The sequence below is a fragment of the Megalops cyprinoides genome, chromosome 7 (assembly GCF_013368585.1).
Source record: "Megalops cyprinoides isolate fMegCyp1 chromosome 7, fMegCyp1.pri, whole genome shotgun sequence".
Lineage (NCBI taxonomy): Eukaryota > Metazoa > Chordata > Actinopteri > Elopiformes > Megalopidae > Megalops > Megalops cyprinoides.
Genome location: NC_050589.1, coordinates 25,528,368 through 25,551,092, shown reverse-complemented (window position 1 = coordinate 25,551,092; position 22,725 = coordinate 25,528,368). Strand labels below are relative to the sequence as shown.

General features: G+C 43.5%; 2 protein-coding genes across 2 annotated transcripts in view; both read left to right on the top strand.

Annotated features, from left to right (window-relative positions):
* The first annotated feature begins 240 nt into the window (after positions 1–240).
* Positions 241–6,648, top strand: LOC118780857 (60S ribosomal protein L22). The gene is made up of 4 exons (XM_036533576.1): positions 241–295; positions 1,413–1,517; positions 1,752–1,876; positions 6,450–6,648. The coding sequence occupies exons 1-4, from the start codon at positions 284–286 to the stop codon at positions 6,592–6,594; spliced, it is 387 nt and encodes a 128-aa protein (XP_036389469.1). The 5' UTR covers positions 241–283; the 3' UTR covers positions 6,595–6,648.
* Positions 6,649–9,358: 2,710 nt separating this feature from the next.
* Positions 9,359–22,725, top strand: part of chd5 (chromodomain helicase DNA binding protein 5) — a 35,263-nt gene continuing 21,896 nt past the window's right edge. The window contains exons 1-2 of the mRNA XM_036532606.1: positions 9,359–9,833; positions 16,215–16,366. Coding sequence (XP_036388499.1) covers positions 9,767–9,833; positions 16,215–16,366 — 219 coding nt within the window. The 5' untranslated portion in view covers positions 9,359–9,766. The remainder of the gene's footprint in view (positions 9,834–16,214; positions 16,367–22,725) is intronic.

Sequence of the window (22,725 nt, the reverse complement as noted above, 5' to 3'; positions counted from 1 at the left end):
CTTTAACTGTATCATGGTCAGAAGTAGAAGTTGGCAGCCAGTGATCACTACTGCGTTTTTAAAAAAAAAAAACTGACTCGTTAATAAAGACTAAGACACCAGTGCAAACCGTAATCTAAAGTTAGATTTGAATATTTATGTAATTTTATGAAAGGTCTTCATTAGTATAATCAACCTCTAACTCACGGATTGAATCGACTATTCCCGCGTTTGATTTCATAGCCTAGCTAGTATCAAAGCGCATGCGCTGGAGCAAGCCTTCCTTTCTGCAAAATTGTTCGCAATGGCTCCGGTGGTGAGTGCAATCATGTGTTTAATACATGTTAAAATTGAATATGTTTACGAGCAAGAAACCAGCGATTGACCAGTCAGGATTATGCTGCAGAAATCAGAGCTTTGCGATCAGAGCATAAATTGTAGTTTTATCACTTGAACATGCTGTTATACGAGTTTTTGTTGATGCCTCTTGTCATGAGGCCTGCTCTGTTCTAACCACGTTGTACGCTGCGAGTCAGCGCGTTTCTTCATAGCGAGCAGGATAGATTTCCCCACTCCAGGTACATTTAACCGGTGTTTTAACCAGTATTTGTATTTTTGTTATTGTCGTAACAAACATAGATCGTGAGAATAGCAGTTGCCACTTAGAGCGTGTGAATTGCATTTAATGTCTAGAGCGCATTGGCTGGTGGTGCTGCGGTGGGTTTCGCAAATATCTAAGGTACTGTATGCAGTAACTAGCGTACCGTTTGTGTTAAAAGTTCATAAGCCGGTTAGCTAGCAAATGTTTTGTCTCCTTGTGTTTTTCTGCTTTCGAAACTATTGATTTGGCGTGGCAACCTGCATTATTCAGGTTGCTATTTAGCTGCTGCCGTGTGTAACTTGCTATCTTGTAAGCCAGCTGTCAGCCCTCGATTTGAATGGAAGAAGTTTGTGTTGCTAGAGACTGTAGGCTACTGAAGTTGCTGTCTAGCTAGCTATTTATAATCGGCACTAGCTAACTTGTAGCTAGCTAGATTCAGATATCTGTGTCGAGGCCACCCTATATTGCGTAACGAGAAGGTATTTACCTGTCTGCGTCGTCATATTTTTTCAGTGTGAATCAATGACAGTTTAATTCATGCGTTATTAAGTTGCCAAATACATTTTGTTGCCAAAAAACCCTGTTATGTTTACTGCGGCACTAGTTTACGTAGATGCAGGTTATCTGCCTTTTTTTTTTTTACCTTACTTTAAAAGCACTAATGCAGACAAATGTACATTTCAAATGTGTGTTATCAGATTGGCTTCATACAGCTTAGAATTTCAGCATAGTGCAAGTACAACGTCCATTTTTTACGGATCACAGTTGGCACTGTGAGAATACGTAGCCACCAGTTCAAGTTAAATATACGTCGGTTTTCCCCCTACTGTAGAAAAAGCAGAGCACCAAGGGTGGCAAGAAGAAGAAGCAGGTCCTGAAGTTCACCCTGGACTGCACTCACCCGGTGGAAGATGGCATCATGGACGCTGCTAACTTTGTAAGTAAACGTGTGGGGTCTGATAAGCCTGCTGTGTGAAATAACATTACGTCCTTTGTTAACCAAACAAAGGGGGACTTGCATTTCATATAGCATGAGTTACAAAGTTACTTGAATAATTCTGGCAAAGGACCCAGCTCAAAGGGCCACAAAGCAGTGCCCTACATTAGCTTTGAAAGTGTAAACTTCTGCACATCACAGTGTGGCTCATTTTTGTGCTATTGACCACCACAGGAGCAGTTCCTGCAGGAGCGCATCAAGGTGAACGGAAAAGCCGGGAACCTGGGCGGCGGCGTGGTGACCATTGAGAGGAGCAAGAGTAAAATCACAGTGACTTCTGAAGTTCCCTTCTCCAAAAGGTATGACTTAACATGTGGGTGTGTTACTCTGAAGTTCATCACTGGGGTATTACCATTGGGGATGTCATCTTAAAGACAGGAATTTCAGTCACATATGCATTTGAACAGTTGCTGTAGAGAAGCATTAAGATACCTTGGTTGTGGTGTGCTGGAAGTTTCTGGTTTGTGGTGGTGTCCAAGCTCTTAACTACAGAATTGGGTCAGCTATTAAACTAAAATGAAGCAGGTGATTCAGAATCTGGATGGTAAAATGCAGAGTACCTGAAGCTCTGGGTCACCTGTATTACTGTGGCATAATAATTGGCCCTGTTTCTCAAAATTCTACTAAATTCTCTCCATTTTAGCAGTTTAGAGGATCAGGTCTATGAATGAAAGCAACATATTCAACATAGCTATGGGTATTCATTTAAAGCATTTATGTTTGAGGACAAAAAGCAAAACAAGTAGCTAGCCAAATACTTCAGATACTTGGCAGATATCATTATAAAGAGACTGCAACAATTTTATTACACTACGCTGTTAACAAAGGCACATAAATGTACAACAAGCATGTTGACATTGTACTTCTTCAGAGGTGCAGAATTTGTGAAATTGAATTAAATATAAAGTATACTTGTATCCATTGAGTTACTTTGACTCATCTTTCTTTGTGAACTCTTAAGTGTTGACTGCAGGGCCTCTGATGGACACAGTGATTCAACCAGTGACGGCAAACTAGTAATATTAGCATATGCTAGCTGTTGATGGTTTAAACCGATAATCTTAGCTGAGACGTCCTCAAACTGAAATTGAACAGTAGCTGAGACTTGACCTTATGCTAAATAGTTGATGGATTTGAGTGTACTGGCAGACATTAATGCAGGCTAAGTGGTGTTAGTTCCCCCCCACCCTTATGTAGCCCTGATTTGGAATCGTCAGTTGTATACTAGGCTTGTCTCACCACAACAACCTCTACACTCGTGCAGGAGTGCTGAGGTGGCATGAATGCAGTCCTCTAAACTCTTACTCAGCCATGGGCTATTTTCTGTACTACAAGAGCAACCCCTGCCAGATCTATCTACCCGTATCCCAGGTGGAATGAGGCCAGGTTGTTCTGCCCCTGTGGGGTCTCTGTCATTGTCGGCAAATGACACAGCTGGGACTGAACTCGGGACACTGAGCTCAGCTTGAACTTTGATTTGCTGTTCACAGTGCTCCTACAGTTAGTAAGTATCATGTTATCTTTTCAAAACTATATACCCTAAGGGCAGTTTAGTTTGTAATTGCCCAATCCAAATGGGATGATATAAAAATTTTCCAGTGATATTATACTATGGCTCTGATTAAATTAAAAAGTCTGGTTCTAGCCTATTGAGCAGTAACAAGAATGGCACCTCCATTTGGACAATATATTCTGAAACCCTACACTCTTGCCAGACCACTCCTCTCAGCAACTTCTGGTCACTTAGCCTTCCATTCCTGAAAGTATCACTGATCCCAATCATGTCTTCTCTTAACCCTGGCCCCCAAGTGGTGGAATGAGCTTCCCACAACAGTCAGGACAGCAGGATCACTATCCATTTTACAGCACAAACTCTAAATGCACCCAAATCAGCCTACTCTTCAGAATCCTGAGCTGTGACCATCCTTCCCTTTCCAACATAGTGTTAAAACCCAATGGCAGCATAAGCATTGGAGGAAAAAGCCTGGTGGCAGCAACAGCTTTTGCAACAACAAAAATGCTCAATACAAGACTTTGGTAACGCAAGCTGGTAGCTGGAAATCAGTTATTGTAGTATATGGTTGTATACCATATGATGGTTTATTTCCCTTTTGGCAATGTTACCTGCAATTCCACTATTTCATTGATGCCCCTAGATATTTGGTAACTGTATGGCTACCTGCCCAACTCTATTGGAAGCAACTTTTGTAAGTCGCTCAGAATAAGCGTTCACCAAATGAATTTGCAGTCTGTTTAGAGCACCATAGAGAGGCTCAGGCATTAAAGGCATTCTGTAACTCATGCATTACTACTTCGAATCTGGGCTATATTGTCATCCAGCTAGAGCTCTACTGTATGAGGGCGTTTGGTCAGGTGACTGAAAGTTATGTTTGTCATCTGAGAGATGGGTAGATTATCCTATCAGGTGTGATTCACCCATAGTGCACTCTGTAGCTTGTGTGAAAAATAGCTATTGGCATCCAAGAGGAGTGTGTGCATTGGTTCACGGCTGCCTGCAGCTGTGTGGGCGACAAGGGAGTAAATGGAGCTTAGCACGATTAATTCCAAAGTTGGGATGAAAAAAGCATGAAAATAAAAAAAAAAAAAAAAGTGTTTAACCAACACAGAAACCAACAGTGAGTGGCAAACGGTTATGGAAAAAAAGTAATACCAAGAGGAATATTAGAGCTGGGACATTAAACAGGTTGATATTATTGGGGTGGTTCTGTGCTTCTCTTGGGAGCTTGGGTCAAAAATGCTTATGGTAATGATTGTAATAATTTATAGAACAGAGTAGCCAAAACCCAATGTGTCTGCCTAAATCAAGTGCCCTACTGTTATTGCTATGCCTCACTTCAGTAGCTCCTTCTGTGGGTTTTTGTCCTAATCCTATTCAGATGAGACAGTTAATGGATTTTCATATACATTATGAATCTGTTGCTGGACTTGTGTTCCACTTTCATTGCTGTCATATGCCCATATGTTTTGAGTCAGTCTAACGTGGTAATGGTAGTATTACCATACGTCAATAGCTGTTGCCAGTCTAGACCGCAGACCATACATGAAATGGCTTGACAAGCCTCAGAATCTGTTACTGGTATTGTCACCATCTGTGATGCAGCCCATTGTGAACACTTTTTGACCCGTTGTTGTGAACCACAGGTTAAGTGTTTCCTAGTGTGGTAGATTATGGTATGAGTGACTGCTTTTAGGCATTTATTTGTCTGGACAGGGACCTGGATGTTTTATCAGGTGCTGTATTACATGTTGAAGAAAGTGATTATTATTGTTCCCTACAGTGGAATGTGTTTTGAAACCCACAAATGTATTGCGCTTTATTGGTTTCTTCCTTGGGTGAAGCTAGTGTAAAATCATGCATACTTGCACATTAACACTCCAGGGCCCTGTGGAAAAATGGATGCTTGTTTGTATTTTCAGGTGTGATTGACTGTCAGCTGTCAGCCTTCACTGCAGTGGTCAGTCTTACTGCCATCTGAGAATATCTGTCCCACATTCACAGATGTTTGTCTCAAAGAAAGTTCGGTATTTGTAGTAAGCTGATAACTCAAAAGTTTACGAGAAAACAAAAACTAACACAAGTCAGCCTGTACTAATGTCTGCCAAGGCACTTGGCAGTCAACTATTTAGCATAAGGTCAAGCTTCAGTTATTGTAAAATTCTGATCTGAAGACTTGAGATACCTAATCTCAGCTAAGATTAGCTGTTTAAACTGCCAACAGCTAGTGGTATATGCACATGCTAATATTACTAGCTCGCCGTCTGTGGTTGCATCACTGTGTCCAGAGGCTCTGCAGTCAACGCTTAGAGTTCACAAAGAAGGATGAGTCAAAGTAACTGAATGGATACAGCTGTACTTTACATTTAACTCAACATCACAAATAACTTCACAAAAAAGCTTTGGTTTCTCTTATTTGGTGGGTGCAAGTTACATTTTTGTCTTGCAATATGTAGGCTGTGTTGTCTCTGGTTGACCCATGCATATCCCAGGTGTTTGGGATCAGTTACATGGGCAGCTGGGCATCTTGACACAACCCAGTTCAGCCATAGACAGTACTCTACACTATGTTTGTGTTACATGCATTACCCTGTGCATTACCAATGTGAAAATCATACTTTCTGGAAAAACTATCTTGGCTAGAGGTAAAGGTCAAAACCTAAGGCTCAGCAGTGAGTCTGATAAAGAATGTTGATGTTATTTTGCTTGCGCAGGGGTCACTTTTGAAATGAATAGCCAAAAAGTTGTCTTTTCCACAATACTGAATGAGTCCCAAAACACTCCCTGAAGGCGTGAAATGGCTCTGTGCAAAATAAGTCTTGCCCATTGAGAAGTTTTTGTGACTAAACTCTGCAGTAGGTGTACTTGTCTTATGGTGAACATTCACATAACTGTAAATTAACATTTTTCTCATGCTTTATTGACCTTAAGCAACTATATTCAGATGTAACCTGTAACTTATATGTAAGCATGTGCTGTTTCACACCTAGTTTGTAAAGGTCCCCCCTCCAATCTGCATTGTATTTGTATACTAAATCAGCATGTGGTACACTTTGTACTTGAGTTTTTGAATACGGGTACTAATGCCCCAGACACCCACCCCTCCACACCCACAATTTAGATTTGGTATCTGTGTCTGGATTTGTTGGGTCTCTAGCATCATGTTTGGATGGTGATGTGATGTTTTGGGACTCTGACCAAATTAAAGTCTGAGCACTGTTTTTACACCATTAGCAGGTTTCTACCATAACTGACTCACTGAATATTGAGCTCAATGTGAGATTTTCATTTGAGAGTTACCCCTGGTGAGGGCATCTAACAGTCCAGTAATGTTGTGGTTGCTGTTTGGTCTACAGATACCTGAAATATCTGACGAAGAAGTACTTGAAGAAGAACAACCTGAGAGACTGGCTGCGTGTAGTGGCCAATACCAAGGAGAGTTACGAGCTTCGCTACTTCCAGATCAACCAGGATGAGGAGGAGGAAGAGGATGAAGATTAAACCTGATGGCTGCCCATTTTGTATCTTGGAATTAAAATCCCCATCCTCAACAAAGTCCCCATGTGGTCTTGCCTCTGTTTTCTCTGATGGGTGCTAATGATCTATTAGGGTACAGAGTCCTGTGATATTTCCATCATTCTGCATTAGAATGGGTGCTGTGTGAACGTGGTACATGAATGCAGGTGGACACTAGGTTGATTCAGAGTGAAACAAATGTAAGGATGCTGTTCTGCCTCACTTCCTTTAAAAGAAAGTACAGCTTGCTTTTCTGTTGGGTCATAGCCTTGAGGCCAGCCATGGCTAATGATAATGGCAGTCGGATAAGGCGCACAGATCATTAGCTAATGCTGTAATTACCGAGTTACTTGGGAGTGCAGTAGGTAGCCGAGCAGTCCATTTGTGCATCTAATTAGAGGAATCTGTAAAGCTGTAATGCTCTTGTGTCAAGAATATTTGTCTTCTGAAGGATGCAGTAATTTTTTGTGCATCTCTACTGTCAATTAGCGATGGTAAGAATCATAAAATGAACAGATCCACCCTTGACTCACCTTCCAATTTCTAAATACCCTAAATTTCACAAAAGTAGTCTTTTCAATTTGATTCGGAAGATTAGAGGTCCATCAAGTTTTGGTATAAGAGAAATCAAATGTCAAGCATGGCTAAAATTTAAGATAATATGGAAAATCTGCTGTAATGCATGTACAGTGTAATGTAACTGGGTGTGCACACATTTATTTCTGAATGCAGACTTTTGCTCTGCACCACTCTGATTAGTGGGGGTTTTGACAAGTGGAATGTGTCTTGTCTAAAATGGTGAATAATGCAGTTGTTTACTGATAAAATCAAGGTTGTTGTTCTGCACTGTTCAACCCTTAACAAAATCAGAGAATTTCCCTTGCAGCATTAGGAATAGGTTTAATAGCTCTGCATGGCAAGTTGCAATACCCCTGGGAGTGCCTTGCAGAGTGAAGTGGAAGCATTCTTTCACTGCTGAAAGAGTGCAAAATATCTTACACCTAGTATGTGCTACCCTTGGTTTAAGTAATATTAGTGGTAAAATGGTCACTGTAGAGGGAAAGAGATTCAACATTTACAAGTGGCACTAATTCTACTTTGTGTTTACTTGCAAAAGATTGAATGTCCAAAGGGCATATACCTACGTGTTCATTATGTATGGTTGTGGATTAATGGTAAAAGAAGGTATTTATATTTGAGGATAATCCACTTAATTTATGTGCTAACTTTCCATGATGTTTTTAACCACGGAGACCAATGTTGGGTCACTTTTAGAGCCATATGGCCAATATGTCACAGACCAATTAGCAGAAAAGGAGTTGAGGAAGAACAGGTGTCTATTTCACGTAGAACCGCATTGTAAAATTTAGAGAACTGTTCATCTCAAGGGGGCGCTGAACCCTACTTGTATTCAGATATTTCTTCGTTCTCTCGTCGTTCAGCATAACCATAGCTACACACATGAACAAACGTTCTTTGAACATATTCATGAATATGTTTTTTTTTTTTTTAATATCCATAACTGGTGACTATAACATAGAATAAAATAAAAAAATATATCTCTTTTAAGGGCAAACAATGCATGGAAGTTTGGAAGTAATGGAAAAAGTCGATTGACGTTAATTTTTCCTGAATATTAAATTGACCAAACAGTATTTCGAAATGTAAGCAAAAAGTAGGCCTATGTATGAAATATGCAGCATATATATGTACCACCGATACGGTAGATTTGCCTATGAAGGCAAAGTCTCAGCTTTCCCGATCCTCTTTCACAAAAAAATGTAATGGGTCTATTTATGATTTGGGAATCTCAGTTTTGTTGAAGATTTTTGAAAAACAAAGGCAGTCAAAGGGTGTTGAGTTGTGGTCGTCAAATAATGTGCTCCTTTGTGGACTGGCGCAAATGAAACAAATAATCTGCTTGTAATATAAATTAATTCACCTGCGTTAATTAGTATTAGACAGTGGGGATTTAGAATGTGTCTGTGTGAAACGGAAGAGAAGAAACATCTAAATTATGTGACGCGCGTTTTTGCTGTTTCATATGACTTGCCTACAGTGGCGTCTTGCAGTGGTAACCTTGACAACTGCCAAAGTCACACTGAGGCTGTGCGCAATCGGGGCTATCCTCTGTGCGTAACGCAGTTTTCAGCGGACCATAGCCCTTGGACCAGGACATTGGGAGAAAGTATTTAGGAGTTTCATGCTGTAGAAGTATAACGTTTTGTCCATGTCGGCTACAGTCACTTGAAAGAAACATGGTGATTAAACAGTTAAATTCTGTAACCCAAGTCGCAGAAGAATAGCTAGCTTCGTGTAGAAGAAATGTCGCGCCTGACACCAGTAGCTATCATGATGGTTTGCATCAGACCATGCTAGCTAGCAATTACCTTGTATTAGTCGATTTGGTTTACATTACATCGCGGTTTCTTTTTTATTTGATACACTAAGACAATGGGAAAAGTGAGATCTCGTCGGACAAATGGTGTCTATCTAGCCTGCTAACAATATTAGCAATGTTTTAATTATTAAGTCAGTTTCTGTAATTATTCAGCTACGTCTCTGAATGTTATCCGTTCTTATTTGATTGATCTGTCGTCCTGCTAACCATCTGAAGAACACATGGAGTAAAACGCGCAATTACATGAAAGCTTGTGTTTTGTTCTACTCCCCTTTATCCTTGTGTAACCTCACATTCAGAGTTTTAAGGGGAAACCGGGAACGTGAAAGACAGAAAGGAACTCACCGCTGTTGCCACTTGCAGCACCAGCGTACTAGTGTAAATTGTGTTAACTAAGGGAGCATGACTAGCTAGCTGGTAACTAGTTGTGTTGAAAATTATGGGATGGATTGCCATGGCAACAGACCAGACGTCACTTTCTGGGCATGTGTGTTCCATTTTTGTCTCTTTTTTATTTTCAGACTGGAGGATTTGGATAGGGGAGAGCGAGAAGAGAAAGGGGCTCTTTTTGCTTCTTGAATAAAGAGGGCAGCCATTTTTCTTGAGAAAAGAAAAGAAAACTCACAGTTCGAGAAAATATAAAGCTAATTCTATGCAGACGTTTAAAGAGAGAGTGGCATTCTGAGGGTTAAGTTTCTATACTATTCTAGCAACAGAGGGAGTGCGATTTCGTGAAGGATACCGTATGCGGTAAAGATGCCAGGTTCGCTAAGCAATGAGGACGAGGCACAAGACGACATGGATTTTGAAGACGAAATACCAGGTGAGAGAGGAGTTCAGTCTGAGGGGAGGTGTATCCCTCCACTTCCCCCGGCAGATATGTACCACCACCATGCGGAGTAGAATGCGGGGAAAAAAGGGCTTGCCCTGCGCAAATGTAGACCTGGAAAGGAGAGAAAGAGGAGGAACGAAACGAACCAGGGCAGAAATGACAGAACGCCACGCTGAATACTCCAATTTATGGGCATGGTTGACCCCAAAGTGCGCGTTATTATATCAGTGTCCCCGGTTCCCGGCGTGTACGCTTAACTGGCCATTTATGATAAAAAGATAAATGGAAGGGCTTTCTGCAGCCGCGAGTACTGTACGAGGCGGTGCTAACAGGGGCTCTGGGTTTTCTGGTTGAAGTTGTGGAATCGGTGCATTCATAACAGGCAGGAGGGTGTATTTTTTTTATACTTGAGAATGATTAGTCGTTCCCCAAACTCCATTTTATGTGCAAAGACTGTGGTTTGTGATCTTTACGTGATTTAGATAACCTGTATGCACCATTTTGTAACAGTTCTATACTTGTTACCCTGACTTACAGTCCATCATAATTCTGTAAGTTTAACACGACAATTATAATAATTATTTATGACTTCTGGTGCATTTTATTGAATTTGTGGGATCCTTGTGAACACGAGAAGAGCCTACAGGCATTGAGCAAGTATTATAGTGCTTTATTTGTAATGGTTCCCGCACAAAATAAACCTCCCAAATATATTCTATAACATCATTATAAACAAGGGCAGGCATATTTGCTATCTTATTTAGCCATATTGCAGTAAATGACACCATAGTTCTGCACACCCCCATGCTCCAATCCCCTCCTGCTATCAGTCAGGCAGTATTTCACAAATAACTACAGTACTTCACTAAACTTGAAACCTTTAATACCTGTGTGTTTGGTATGCTGGTTAGCTTAGCCTTATCTTTTATCTATAGGATTACATTACATTATAGTAGTGTGTGTGTGTTGTGTGCAGGACATCACCAAGATTCAACAGTTACAAAGAGTTTATAAGATGTGTCTGGGCTAGTTCAATGTAATTCACCCTCCTGTTGGTATATTCAAAGGGGGATGTTGGCTAAGACTGAAAATTGAGTGAAACTAAGACAGGAATACAATAAAATATGGAAAAAAGAGCCAGTTCACTGTTCACAGCCATATCTCCCCTTGTTGTGTCATAGCCACAAGAAGGATAAAATAGCTGTGATTATTTTGCTCTTGTTTATTAATGGGGGAAATAATGCACCTAATTTGAATATGTGATTGTTTCAGCCTATGAAATGGGCCAGAATCTCTTCTGAGAACCAATCATAAGTAACAGACGTTTGTCCAAATGGGACAGGGTGCTTAAAGATATTGTGCCCCTCCCTTGCTATTTGTGCATCGCTGTTTCGGAATGTGATGTGTCTGGTTCTCTTTTTATTTACTCTGCCTGTTAATCAGAGCCTGTCAGGGGGGTGTCATTTGGTGACCATTGTGCCAGGCTTATCAATCTCTCAGTCGGCGCTGTCAGGCCCCCAGAGCTGCCAAAGTCAGTGTCTGTGTCAGAGTGGAGGCGCCGTGATAAAATGTCTTACAATCAGAGCCCAGCCAATAACGCCTCTTTTTTTTGTACCGCCATGTCGTTTTATCGCAGTAAAATCGATGCCTTTATAGTTTTTTTTTCCTCCTCAAGATAGCTATTTGCCTTGGCGAAATTGATGATGGACGAGAATGAAGGGCAGGCTGGATGCTACATTGATTTTTTTTTCTGTCTGTCCTATTTGCATGTTATTTCATTGCCAGTGAAGCTAAGGTTTAAATGGAGATTTGGAGGAAATATGTCTGTTCCATACTGTAACCAAAGTGGAGTGGATCTTGTGAGGTCGGATGCTGTTGCCATGAGCTTTTTGGCGACCAGGCTTTATTGTCAAGGTTAATGAGACACTGTAATGAACTGTGTGATATCCAAGTGTTTTTTTCCAGCTTCGATTGCGACATGTGAGTGCACATAGCACACATAATCACACATAATAAGGAAAATGTTGTCATATCAAGGAAAAATGACAGAGAACAAAGTGATTTCAGATTTCAGGGAATTTTCATCTCTTGATTCTTCAGTTTAGTTCTTAATTTCAAATAGTTCGGTTCAATTCAGTTCAGTTCAGTTTAATTCTTAATTTCAGTTCTTGCAGATTTGAAGTGGTGCTGTATAGGAAGAAATGCATTTCAGGGACAGAAAAGTTAACTAACATTGAGTGGCCATTTCAGCACAGGTTTTCGAATAGGAATTTGTGTCGTATCCCATGAAGCTGCATTGCTGCATTGAGAAAGTGGATGTTCATTTTCTTGTTTTGTGGAATCTTAGAAAATAAGAGAACATTTCACAGTGTAAGCAAAGAATACAGTCAAGAATGGTCCTTGCTTAAGAGTGTTATCATCATTATCATTGTTATCATTATCATCATCTGTAATCAGTTTTCCAGCATCTATTATCAAAAATACAGACATCCTTATGTAAGGCGGCTCACAATGTATGCAGTACTTCATTAAAATAATGAATAAATATATATGTAAATGCATTGAATTTCATTGAAGATGGGATAAAGCAGATATCAATTACACTAGCAATAAAGAATTATGGCAGCTAAGGTAAGAAATTAGCAAAACCTTGGCTGGGAGCTCAGTAGGACACACTGTCAAAAGGGGGATAGTTCTGTAGAGGTAGAGGAGATTCTAAGAACAAATGATCTGAGCCTGATAGAGAGGTGTCTACAGCAACTCCATTGTTTCCACCTGTAGAGGAGAGCGTATGGATGATAAAGCTAGGGAGACTGAGAGGTTGATGGAAAGGGACTAAGAGGATAAGATGGAAATGTTAGAGAATATGCTGGGAATATATGTGCGTGGAGATTGTCCAATATACATGCAAATATCTGTCAAGGAACGGCAGGGAAAGGACCCAGGCACAGGCAAAACAGGCAGTAAAAGGAGATCCTTAACAAGTCCCAAACGCACAGGCAAAAGTCAAAGTGAAAAAAACCAGTCCAGAATCAGTAACCAAAAAATCCACAGAAATACAGGGTATCAAAAACGGCAGGCAAAAAGCGTAAATCAGGAACAGGCAGAGTCAGAATCCAAACAGATCAGAATAATACAAACGGCGAGAATGACACAGAAACAAAGCTGGGACGATCGGGCAAAGAACAAAGGAAACGGGGTATATATACATATATACATATATACATGGCTGGTGATGAGAGAACAGGGAACAGGTGTGCAGGATGGGCTTCAGGTGGTGGGCGTGGCAGCAGGGCAGGTAGGCGGGACAGGAGGTGGGGCTATAGCTGAAAACAAAACAAAAGCACATGCACAGGAGAAACACACCCACACTGACAGACGGGGAGAAACCAGCCGCTCAGGCTTGAGTGCTGACAATATCTAAGAGAAAACCAGAGAAAACCAGACAATGAGAAGATGAAAAATGGTGAAGTCAACAGTGTGTCATTTGCGTGAAAGTATTAGAAGAAACGATTGGAGGTAATGATTAGCATGGGATCAGAAATGAAGCTGAAACGGACCAAAAACACAGCCTTGTGGCACTCCAACAGAGAGAGAACTTCTCCAGGTGACCTGATGCAGTAAATACAATCAGCCAGATAGGAGGAGGAGGACCAGAGATGCTCCGCGCCTGAGATTCTCAGATTAAAGAGTAGGAGGCAGAAAGGAGAACAAAGTGGATATTTTGTTATTCAAAGTAGTGGAGAAATGTGGAAACCTTGAGATAGAAGAAAAGGAATCTATGAGGAGAGAGAAGAGTGGTTGATATGGATGGGCAGAAGAATCTTTGGAGATTGGGAGGAAATACAGACCGGAAAGGCTATAGCAGAGAATACTGAGAAAGAAATAGCTGAGATGTGTTTTGTGTCTCTGACAGAGTATTCCTGGAACTCCATCATCTGATAGGCTGCTGTTATTTTTTTTCAAAATGCACTATGAAAGCAGACACCCCTCTTTCAGACATGAACATGTCTGTGTGTGTCTGTGTGTGCGTGTACAAGTTTATCTGGCTACAGTGGTGTCCAGCCACGCAGCAGGAAAGGAGAAGAGGGAGATCAAGTCTATAAATGCTCAGTGGCTGGACGAAGGGAGAGCCCCTGCTCATCCAGTCCTCCTGCATTAGTGGTCAGGGCGCCATTAAGTGGATATTTTCGTATGGAGCCTGTCAGAGGGCTAATGCGTTTTCCCATTAACAGCGAATATCTTAGGGAAGGAGCGCAATGAATCTCGTATCTAATAGAGTGCGCCAGTTGCCGAGCCCTTGTGGGAAGGTCACAGGCGCTGCTGCCATCTACGATTCCGCGCTGGCAGCGTCGCCAACCTGAGCTGCGGATCTGCGCTCCAGAGGGCTCCGCGCCAGCTCCCCGGGGCTGGCAATCGCAGACGCCCCCTCGATACCTGGCACTGCCCACATCGCGGGGACAAGGAGGAGGGGGGGGGGGGCATCTCCTGGGACTCGCGAATCAAGTGGGGAGGCACGGCCAGAGCAGAGGAGCCCCGCTGTTTGTTGGGCTGTTCGCAGCGTGATAGTATAGCCCTTAATGATGGAGTATCTGGGAAAAGGGGACATTGCTCAGACTGCGGCGTGCACTAACTGTGTGACTGGACAGCCGTTGCTGTCATGGTGCCCATAAGCTGTCTTGCGGCAAATGTTCCTTCGGGATAAGAAGCCCAATTTTCTAGTGTTACCAGTTGCAGTAGTGTGGTAATTAGGGGACTGAGAGTGTAACCAGAACGTTGCAGGTTTAAATCTTGAGTTAGGTACTGCTGCTGCACCCTTTTGCACATCATTTAACTGGAATTTGTTCAGTTAATATCCAGGATAACTGGATAATACTGGTAAGGGCAACTGCTAAGCCAGTTAATACTAACATGTAACATTTTGCTGTGGTAATTTAAGAGCAAAAGAACAACTGATTGTATTGAACACTGAGGCACAGAGAGATGCACCTGATCCAATTTTATGGGTTTTCACAGAATGCGTAAGCGAATATTTCAACTATGCACAGTTTTGTTTCTGTATGTTGCATCATTCTGATATCTTTTGAATAGCATATATTATATCCCTGGAAGGGAGTAGATGCATTTCTGAAACACAGCAAAGCCTGGCTGAAGTTCTGCAGACATATTTGCGTGTTTCTCATTTGAAATTCAAGTCCTCAGGTACAGGTGCTAGAGCCTCAATCACTGGAGGTGGGAGGGAGGGTGAGAACACAGTAATCTGTAGTCGTCCAGTTGTGAATTTCAATGTCGAACCCGAGATTCAGTGGGGTTTTAAATGACCTTTTTCCTCGCAGGCGGGCCCCTCCCAGAGTGGGTATGATTAAAGGTGATTTTGCTATTGACATCCTGGGGGGAGGGGGGGCGGAGTCTGTACTGTGGCGCTTGTGGGTGGACTCAGATGATCCTGCCGTGTTTTTCTGCGTCCTCGTTGCGCGCTGTAAATTAGCCATGAGGACAGGCATCTTTTTATGGTAATTCAGTGTCTGGAGTCTGGAACGTGTCTCTTCGCCGTGACCTACATCGACTTCATTGAAGTGTGCAGTCTGCAGGCAGCTCGACTCGCCTTGGTGGGAAGCTTGTCTGCGTCGCGCGTCTTTGGAGGCATCGTGCGCAGAAAGTGACAGTCCCACCTGCACTCACGCTCTGAGCAGCAGTTCCTCCCAGCGCTTCAGCCACCCAGAGATTTAGTCTGGTGATTAACACATTTATACATTGGCTCAGCAGTCACCCTCATCCTGAGAGACATGCGTAATGTAGCTTGCATTTTTACATTGCGTTAATTTGCAGTCTGGGTGTGTTATTGAAGCAATACAGAGCTGCCTTGGTCAAGGGTGGAGCAGCAACGCCCCATCTGAGATTCAACCCCACAACCTTCTGATGACAGATTTCCTCAGGATTTGTTCTATATATAATCATCTCCAGGGATAGTGTATTGGGAAGAAGCTGGTCTATGCTTTTCACAAAAAACACAAGGAGAAAAAATAGCAATAATCAAATAATCACTTTATTTAAAAACTTAAATTGTTAACAGCATTGTCAGTTTTGGGGGACAAGGCTTAACAATATATATGCATTTATTAATAGGTGCACACAATTGTTTTTGAATCATTTGGTTTATCGAATCATTGTTTTTAAAATTTTCAGTGATTGAAGTAATATGTCCATAAAATCTGATAACTAAATTCACACATAATTGGGTAGTGAGAAAGAACTGAGAAATGAGCAAGAATGCAGGGTGTTTGGTTTGGGGTCAGCACTGTGTGCATTAAGACAGACCGTGTGTGAGCGTGGGATGAGGTTCTGAAACACTGTGTCTGCCTCTTTGCCTAGATGAGGAAGAGGAGGATGAGGCCGAAGCAGCCCCCCTCCCACCGCTGGACAGGTTCTTCCCTGAGGAAGACTCCCTCAAGCAGCAGAAGAAGAAGAAAGCCTGCAAGCTGAAGGAGGGCAAGCTGCCCAAAGTGAAGAAGAGGAAGAAGCAGGTGAGCTCTGCTGTGTTTGAATGTGTCATATCAACCCTGCCGCAACCTTCTTGTGAGGCTGTTCTTGTTTCTCATTGATGTAGAAAAAAGAAAAAGACATAAATGACTACCAGGCATCACCATTTTGGTTTGAGTAGCTGCTCAAGAGGTTCTCCTAAGCTAAACTAAAGAAAATGATTGAAAACAAGGACAACTTTGTACAAAAGTTGTGGTTTGCCTTATTGCAAGTATCGACCTTGATATGCATTGTTGTCATCATTATTGGTTTTCTCCTTTTTTACTTCTGTCTTGATGTTAGAGATCTGCTCTGTTAGCATCATTAACTCAGAGGTCAATGGCAGTGACATCAGTGTAACTACAGGGGGCAGAAGCAGCTGGCCAGTTAACATGTATCATGATGTGTAATGGGCTAAATTGTCTCAGGATGGATAGATGATCTTTGTTAATTATTCCCCTTGTGGACACCATGGCAAAGCAAAATGTACAATTATACAAGCAAATTATTTATTATACAAGCGAAATATAACGTATATATCGCTTATATATATATTATGCAGTTGCCACAAATCGGAATTAATGAGTAAAAAATTTCTTGGTCTCATTAAAGCGTCCTCGTACAGAGGTTGTGATATATCTTTCTGTTTGACTCTTTATTTTTTAATGTCCTTATCCTTACAACACTTCCTCATTTCTGCATTGATGTTGCATCAGCCTTTTCCAGGCGGGCGAGATTATTGCATTTAGATGACATGTAGCGCACAGTCGTAGGTGCATGTGTTATTAGTTCAGGAATATTCATGCCCCAGTCTGGCTCTGATTCGCCAGTTTGATTGAGCATTACAGTTTCTGTTGTATCTATGAAGATCTTGTGTCTGTTCATTCTCCACTTAAATGAAAATGCCACATTTTTTACCGTAGGGATTTGCAAAAGTGATGTTGTTCAATGCATATTTTGTATATTTTTATCTTATTCACACTCATGTTATCAGAATCATAACGAGTGTATACAGAATTATAAAGAGTGCTGATGGCTTGTTGAAATGAGGGGAACTCAGTTGAAGTGCATTCCTCATATGTTCTGTAGTGTAGTGGCACGATTGCTGTTCCGTATTAGACAAACACACGCAGACGATGTTATAGCCACTTGTTTGCTTTGGTCTGTTGATCTCCTCATGGCTGTTAGTGCCTCTTCACTCAGTTAATGAAACTGAAGAGTGTACAATGCTGGTACAGTTGTGCGTGCATTCTGCTGTGTATAACTCGGGTTTAAACAAAGATTTGTGAGTAGAGTTTCGCAGCAGCCCCTGCACAATTATCCCGTACTGTCTGCACCTGTTGTTAGATGTGTAAATGCCTTGTGTATCTTCACCTGTCAGCTGTTTACAGCTCTCCTGCTTCTTCCTGTCTCCATCCCACCTTCTTCCTCTCTCCTTTTCTCTAACTCTCCTTCATCCCTTTTCCTCTCCATCTCCATCCCTTCATCACCCCCCCCTCCATCTTTATCCCTGCTTCTTCCCTTCTTCCTGTCTCCAATCCTCCCTCAGCCTTGTTACATAGAAGACCAGAGGATTTTTTCAGAGCTAAAATGGTTTGAGGTGCAGAAAGTTGTGGAAAATGCAATCTGGCGAGAATTGAATTTGCAGAAAATGGGCAACAGTCCTTGTTTAAGCCAATATCCTGGTTAACTGCACAGAACCACCAAGAAGAAGAGCAGGATAGCTATCACATGAAGGGAGGTTCTTAGTCCTCTGCAGTTCTCATCTTGCCAGCTGCTAAAGGCAGGAACAGGCATTTTAAAGTAAGAGAGAGGGGGTACCGTGACGCTGAAACAGGCCCGCGGTCATCGGCCGGGGTGCGCAGCCTGTGCCAGCGCTCAGCGAGGAGCCAAGTCTCGGTGGCAGTCTGCACGGCAGCGCCGCGCTCAAGACAGAGGGGGCTCCCCGAGTCTTCCCCCGGTGCCCGGCTGGCATGCCGCGGAGCGCACTGTGTGACAAAGCCGGCGTGACAGCTGAGCTTTCCGGAGCATTAGCGCTCGCCGCACGGAGAGCACGGGTGAGCTGATACGTAGCATTCCTGCGCCATCATCGCACGGTGTCACGCGGAGCTTCGATCTGTCCTCGGCTCGCACTCCCGAGGTCCTCGCGGTGCCTTCCCCCCAGCGTGGGGGGGATTTGACCGACTGCCACCGCAAACGTGACAGCCCCATGTCACGCAGAGCCTTTTGAAAGACTCCCGAGGGTTTCCTCGGATGAGGATGAAGACGTGTGTGGTCCCCTTTTGTTGGATGATTACAACAGACAGGGCATACCAAGGTCTTACACCTCAGTTTTTTATATTAATTACACATAATCACTGTTCCATTTGTCTATGTTCTCAGCTGTTAATTGCATAACTCGTCACCTGATTGACCCAGATGACGTGCTTTAAAAGATAATGTCTTGAAATAGAACTGTGGAATTTTTCAGCAGACACCTTCGCTCAGGGAAACGGCATACTTGCTGTGACACCTGGCACAGCCTGAGATACCTATTACAGTGCTGGGCTTTTAATGGCAGCACCCCTGTAAAATACCTGAGGGGTCTGCAGGGAACTGCAGCAGTGTCAACACTTGGCTGTGATCCCGTGTCCCCTCCGTCAGGACCCCAAACAGCCAGCCGCCGCGCTGGCCCGGACGTGTCAGTTAACGGCACGGATGAAACGCGCTCTCTGTGACATCAGAGCCCTGGCGAGGGAGCTCTGCACGCCACGTGTCACCGCTCTGAGCAGTCATCCCCCCTGTCCGGAGCAGCTGAGATTGGAGCGGTGATGAACGAGCCCTCGTTGCTGTCATGCGCTCTCGTGACCTGTAGTCCCGGGCCCTCTGGCCCGCTCTGGCGAGCGCCGGGCACCTCGTGCCCGCACCGCTAATGAGGGGAGCCTGCCGGGGTCCTTGCCGGGATATCCCTCTCGTCCCCAAGCCCCGCCGCGTGCTGCCAGGTCTGCCTGCTCTGTCCCGCTGCCTGCTGCACTCCTCTGAAGGAGCTGATCAGAGGGAGAGAGAGAGAGACAGGAAGGAAGGGGGAGAGAGAGGAGGAGGAAGAAGGAGAGAGAGAGGAAAAGAAAGAAAAGAAATATAGAGAATGAGAGGGAGGAAGAAGGATATGGAAGAGCGAGATAGAAAGGAGGGAGTGCAGGGGGGGAAGACAGAAACAGAGTGAGAGGGAGAGAGAGAGAGAGAGAGAGGCAATGTACTGCTCCATTTTCAGTAACAGGCGGACCTCTCAGTGAGGCATCAGCCTGACACACAAAATATGATGTGGGAGGTTTATGAACAAGCTACGTGTTCCTTTCCCGTGTGTGTTTTTTTTCACATATTCTTTTTCCTGAAGCATGACTTGTCAGTGGTGTTCCTGTGTTTTGTGTTCCAGCAGCAGGAAGTGGGAGAGGATCGATGAAGGTCACAGGTGGCGTGTAGTATCATTACCCAGCTCAAGCAGGACTCCTTTCCTCCGGGCTGCTCTGGAAAGGGTGCTGAGAGGTTACTGGATCCTGCGGCTGGGAATAGTGCAGTGCATGCTGGGTGCTCCCCCCCCCCAGTGTGGATTTCTCCTGTCGATAAGGACACCGCACAGGCCCAGACATTTTGTCAGGGGTTTTCAGTCAGCCATGCCTTCTGGTAGCCTTATATCTGGTAATATATTAGTAAAGCCGTATTTTTCACAGTGTCATGGACACGAGGTCGCAAAGTGCACACAAACACATGGCAGGTTCTGCTCTGTCCCTCTGGTGTCAGAGCTGTGGATTGACACACGTATACCAAATCTGTGATGAAACCTTTCATTTATTTATTTTTTTCAGTTACCCGGGACTGTTTACTATTCAAGCGGTGTGCCCTTTCTGCTGTTAATAACGGGATTGCCAGTGAATCTAGCCTCCGTTTCTGCCCCGGTGCATAAATGAGATTAGTCTAGACAGGCTTTAGTCCAGTGGCACTGCAATGATCTGCCCGTGCATAATGAGATCGTTATGCAAACGCATTTGATTGGACGGCGCCTCCTCATTGGCTGCTGCCGGAGAAATCCAGACACTGTACAGTTCAGTAACCATGGAAACTGCCGGCTGGGTCGGCGCTTTGCAGCAACATGAGCCACTGTGCTGTGGTGCGAGAAGGCGGTGAGGCTTTGTACGGCGGGTCGGGCCGCGGGCCGAACGCTCTGCAGACATGCACGCCGCGCTGCCAAGCTCTCCAGACGGAACAGAGAGACCCTTCAGTGTGCAGTTCTAAAGCCGGTTCTTTTTTTTATAATGAGTTAGCTGACAAGGAATATTTAAGCCAGGAGCAAAGACTGTAGACGGTCTGCAGCTCGGGTTTCCCTGGCTCCAGCAGTGGCATTTTGATTGGCTGCGCGGCTGAGTGATTGCTGCCCAGATGTTCCGGCTCTGGTGTTTTGATTGGCTGCGTGGCTGAGTGAGTGGTATTACACCCTGGTGGTGTCCTGCTCCCTGCAGGTAGCTGAAATCAGGTGTAAATGAGAGGTTGTCTCTGTGACGGTTTCTCTCTAATAGCCGCGTCTGCTGATTATCAGACAGGCTTTAGGGAAGCTTTCAGGATAAAGAGCTTCAAATACAAGGACATTGAATTTACTCTCTCTTACAGTGTGGGAGAAGAGTCACATAGGCATCTCAATTTAGGTCACTACCATTACATATCAGAACTGACATAGCACTGGCAGAACCCCCAAAATAGTTTATGAATTAAATTAAATTAAATTAAATTAAATTAAAATTAAAATATGAATTAAAACAGCTTCAACACTTCAATCTGTTAATGTGGTTATGTCACAGATGTACCAAGCTCTCTCTTAATAATTTCATTAACTTGTATCTGCATAAACTATGTCAGAAATATGTGCAAAGCATGGTAGCACCCGCCTTTTCTCTTGCAGGTAGCATGTCTCTGGTATGCAGTCTGGCCTTCCTATGTCTGATATATTGACGTCTGTATTTTCCCATCCGACTGCTGGATTATTGAATTACCGAGGCAATGTTTCTGTTCATCTCTCTGCACTGGCATTGTATTGCACTCCATGTGCGTGGAAGTACACCCAGCATTGCACGTAATGTACTTTTCTGTGTCGTTTCACTGACTTTGACAGATGCTTTCTAGCTATGGTAGTACTGCTGGAGGAGCCTCAGGTTTATTCTGGTGACTAGTGGGCCTGCGTGCAAACACACAGCTAGTGGAAACAGTTACTGCATTGCAGGTAGCTTGTATTTGCACATGTGAGTGAGAAACAGACGCGCGCCTGCACACACACACACACACACACACACACACACACACACACACATATATGTACACTCTCTCCTTGTCTGTCTGTGTCTCTCTCTTTGTATGCATACTGTGAGATATCCTGACAAAGCATACAGAGATACCAACTCGTTGTTTAAGAAAGAAGTTCCCATTGTGCTGAATAATAAAGATACATTTTGCTTTACATAACTGGTCATAGTGTGTCACAGCCAGCACTTGTTGAGCTGAACTCAAATTCACTAGTTCACAGATTAATCTTCCTAGTGGTGACACACCATGGTGACTCAAACCACAGTGTGGTTTCAATCAGGTTAGGTCAGGAAACGTTCACCGGCATCTTGCGCATTCCTGAAATTACTGTAACAGTCGTGTCTCTTTCCTGTGTACTTTACAGTGTGGTCCAATGGGCAGACAGTCGATTTTTGGTCCTTTTACACTTTGGTTTCAGTGAAGCCGTGTCTGAGAGAGGGAAAAAACTTTTCATCCAGCTACTTCTCCTTGTGTCTCGCTCTCTTCTTTCATAGAGGGAATGGACTATGTTGCGTATCCTAGCAACAGCTCACTCACCCCAGTGCACTTTCCTGGTGCAGCTTCTCTGGCCATGACGATGTAGGTTTTTTTTTTTTTTTTGCTTTTTTGCTTTGTTTGTCTTTACCTCCAACATTTTCTGCACTGTGGAACACCTTAATTGGAAGGAGGGGTTGTTTTCGTGTCACTTTCATGCAAATTATTTTTTAATTCCATTCTGGCTGGCTTGTCATGCGATTTGACACATGTGGGGAGTGTGTCTGCAAGCGTTAGTTCTCAAGATGGCTCACGTCCAGACCCCCGCTGAAAGCGACGCGCGTGGAAACGGCCCTATCCAGGATGCGGCGTGAAGAGCACCTCCGCTGTATGTGAAATTCGACGTGTGGAAATAAAGCGGCGTGCAGAGGATGTGATTTGCATGGCGCGTGTTCCCTTTCTTTCTGTGTCACTGCCTGCATCATAATGAGATGCTGCCAGCCTCGCCCTCTCGGCTCCTAGCGGCGTCGGCTGCCAGCGTCTCATCGATCGCTTATGTTCA

Coding starts and splice junctions, on each gene's coding strand:
- LOC118780857 (XM_036533576.1), top strand. Junction 1,518..1,751: donor TCATGGACGCTGCTAACTTT/GTAAGTAAACGT, acceptor TGACCACCACAG/GAGCAGTTCCTGCAGGAGCG. Junction 1,877..6,449: donor GAAGTTCCCTTCTCCAAAAG/GTATGACTTAAC, acceptor TTTGGTCTACAG/ATACCTGAAATATCTGACGA.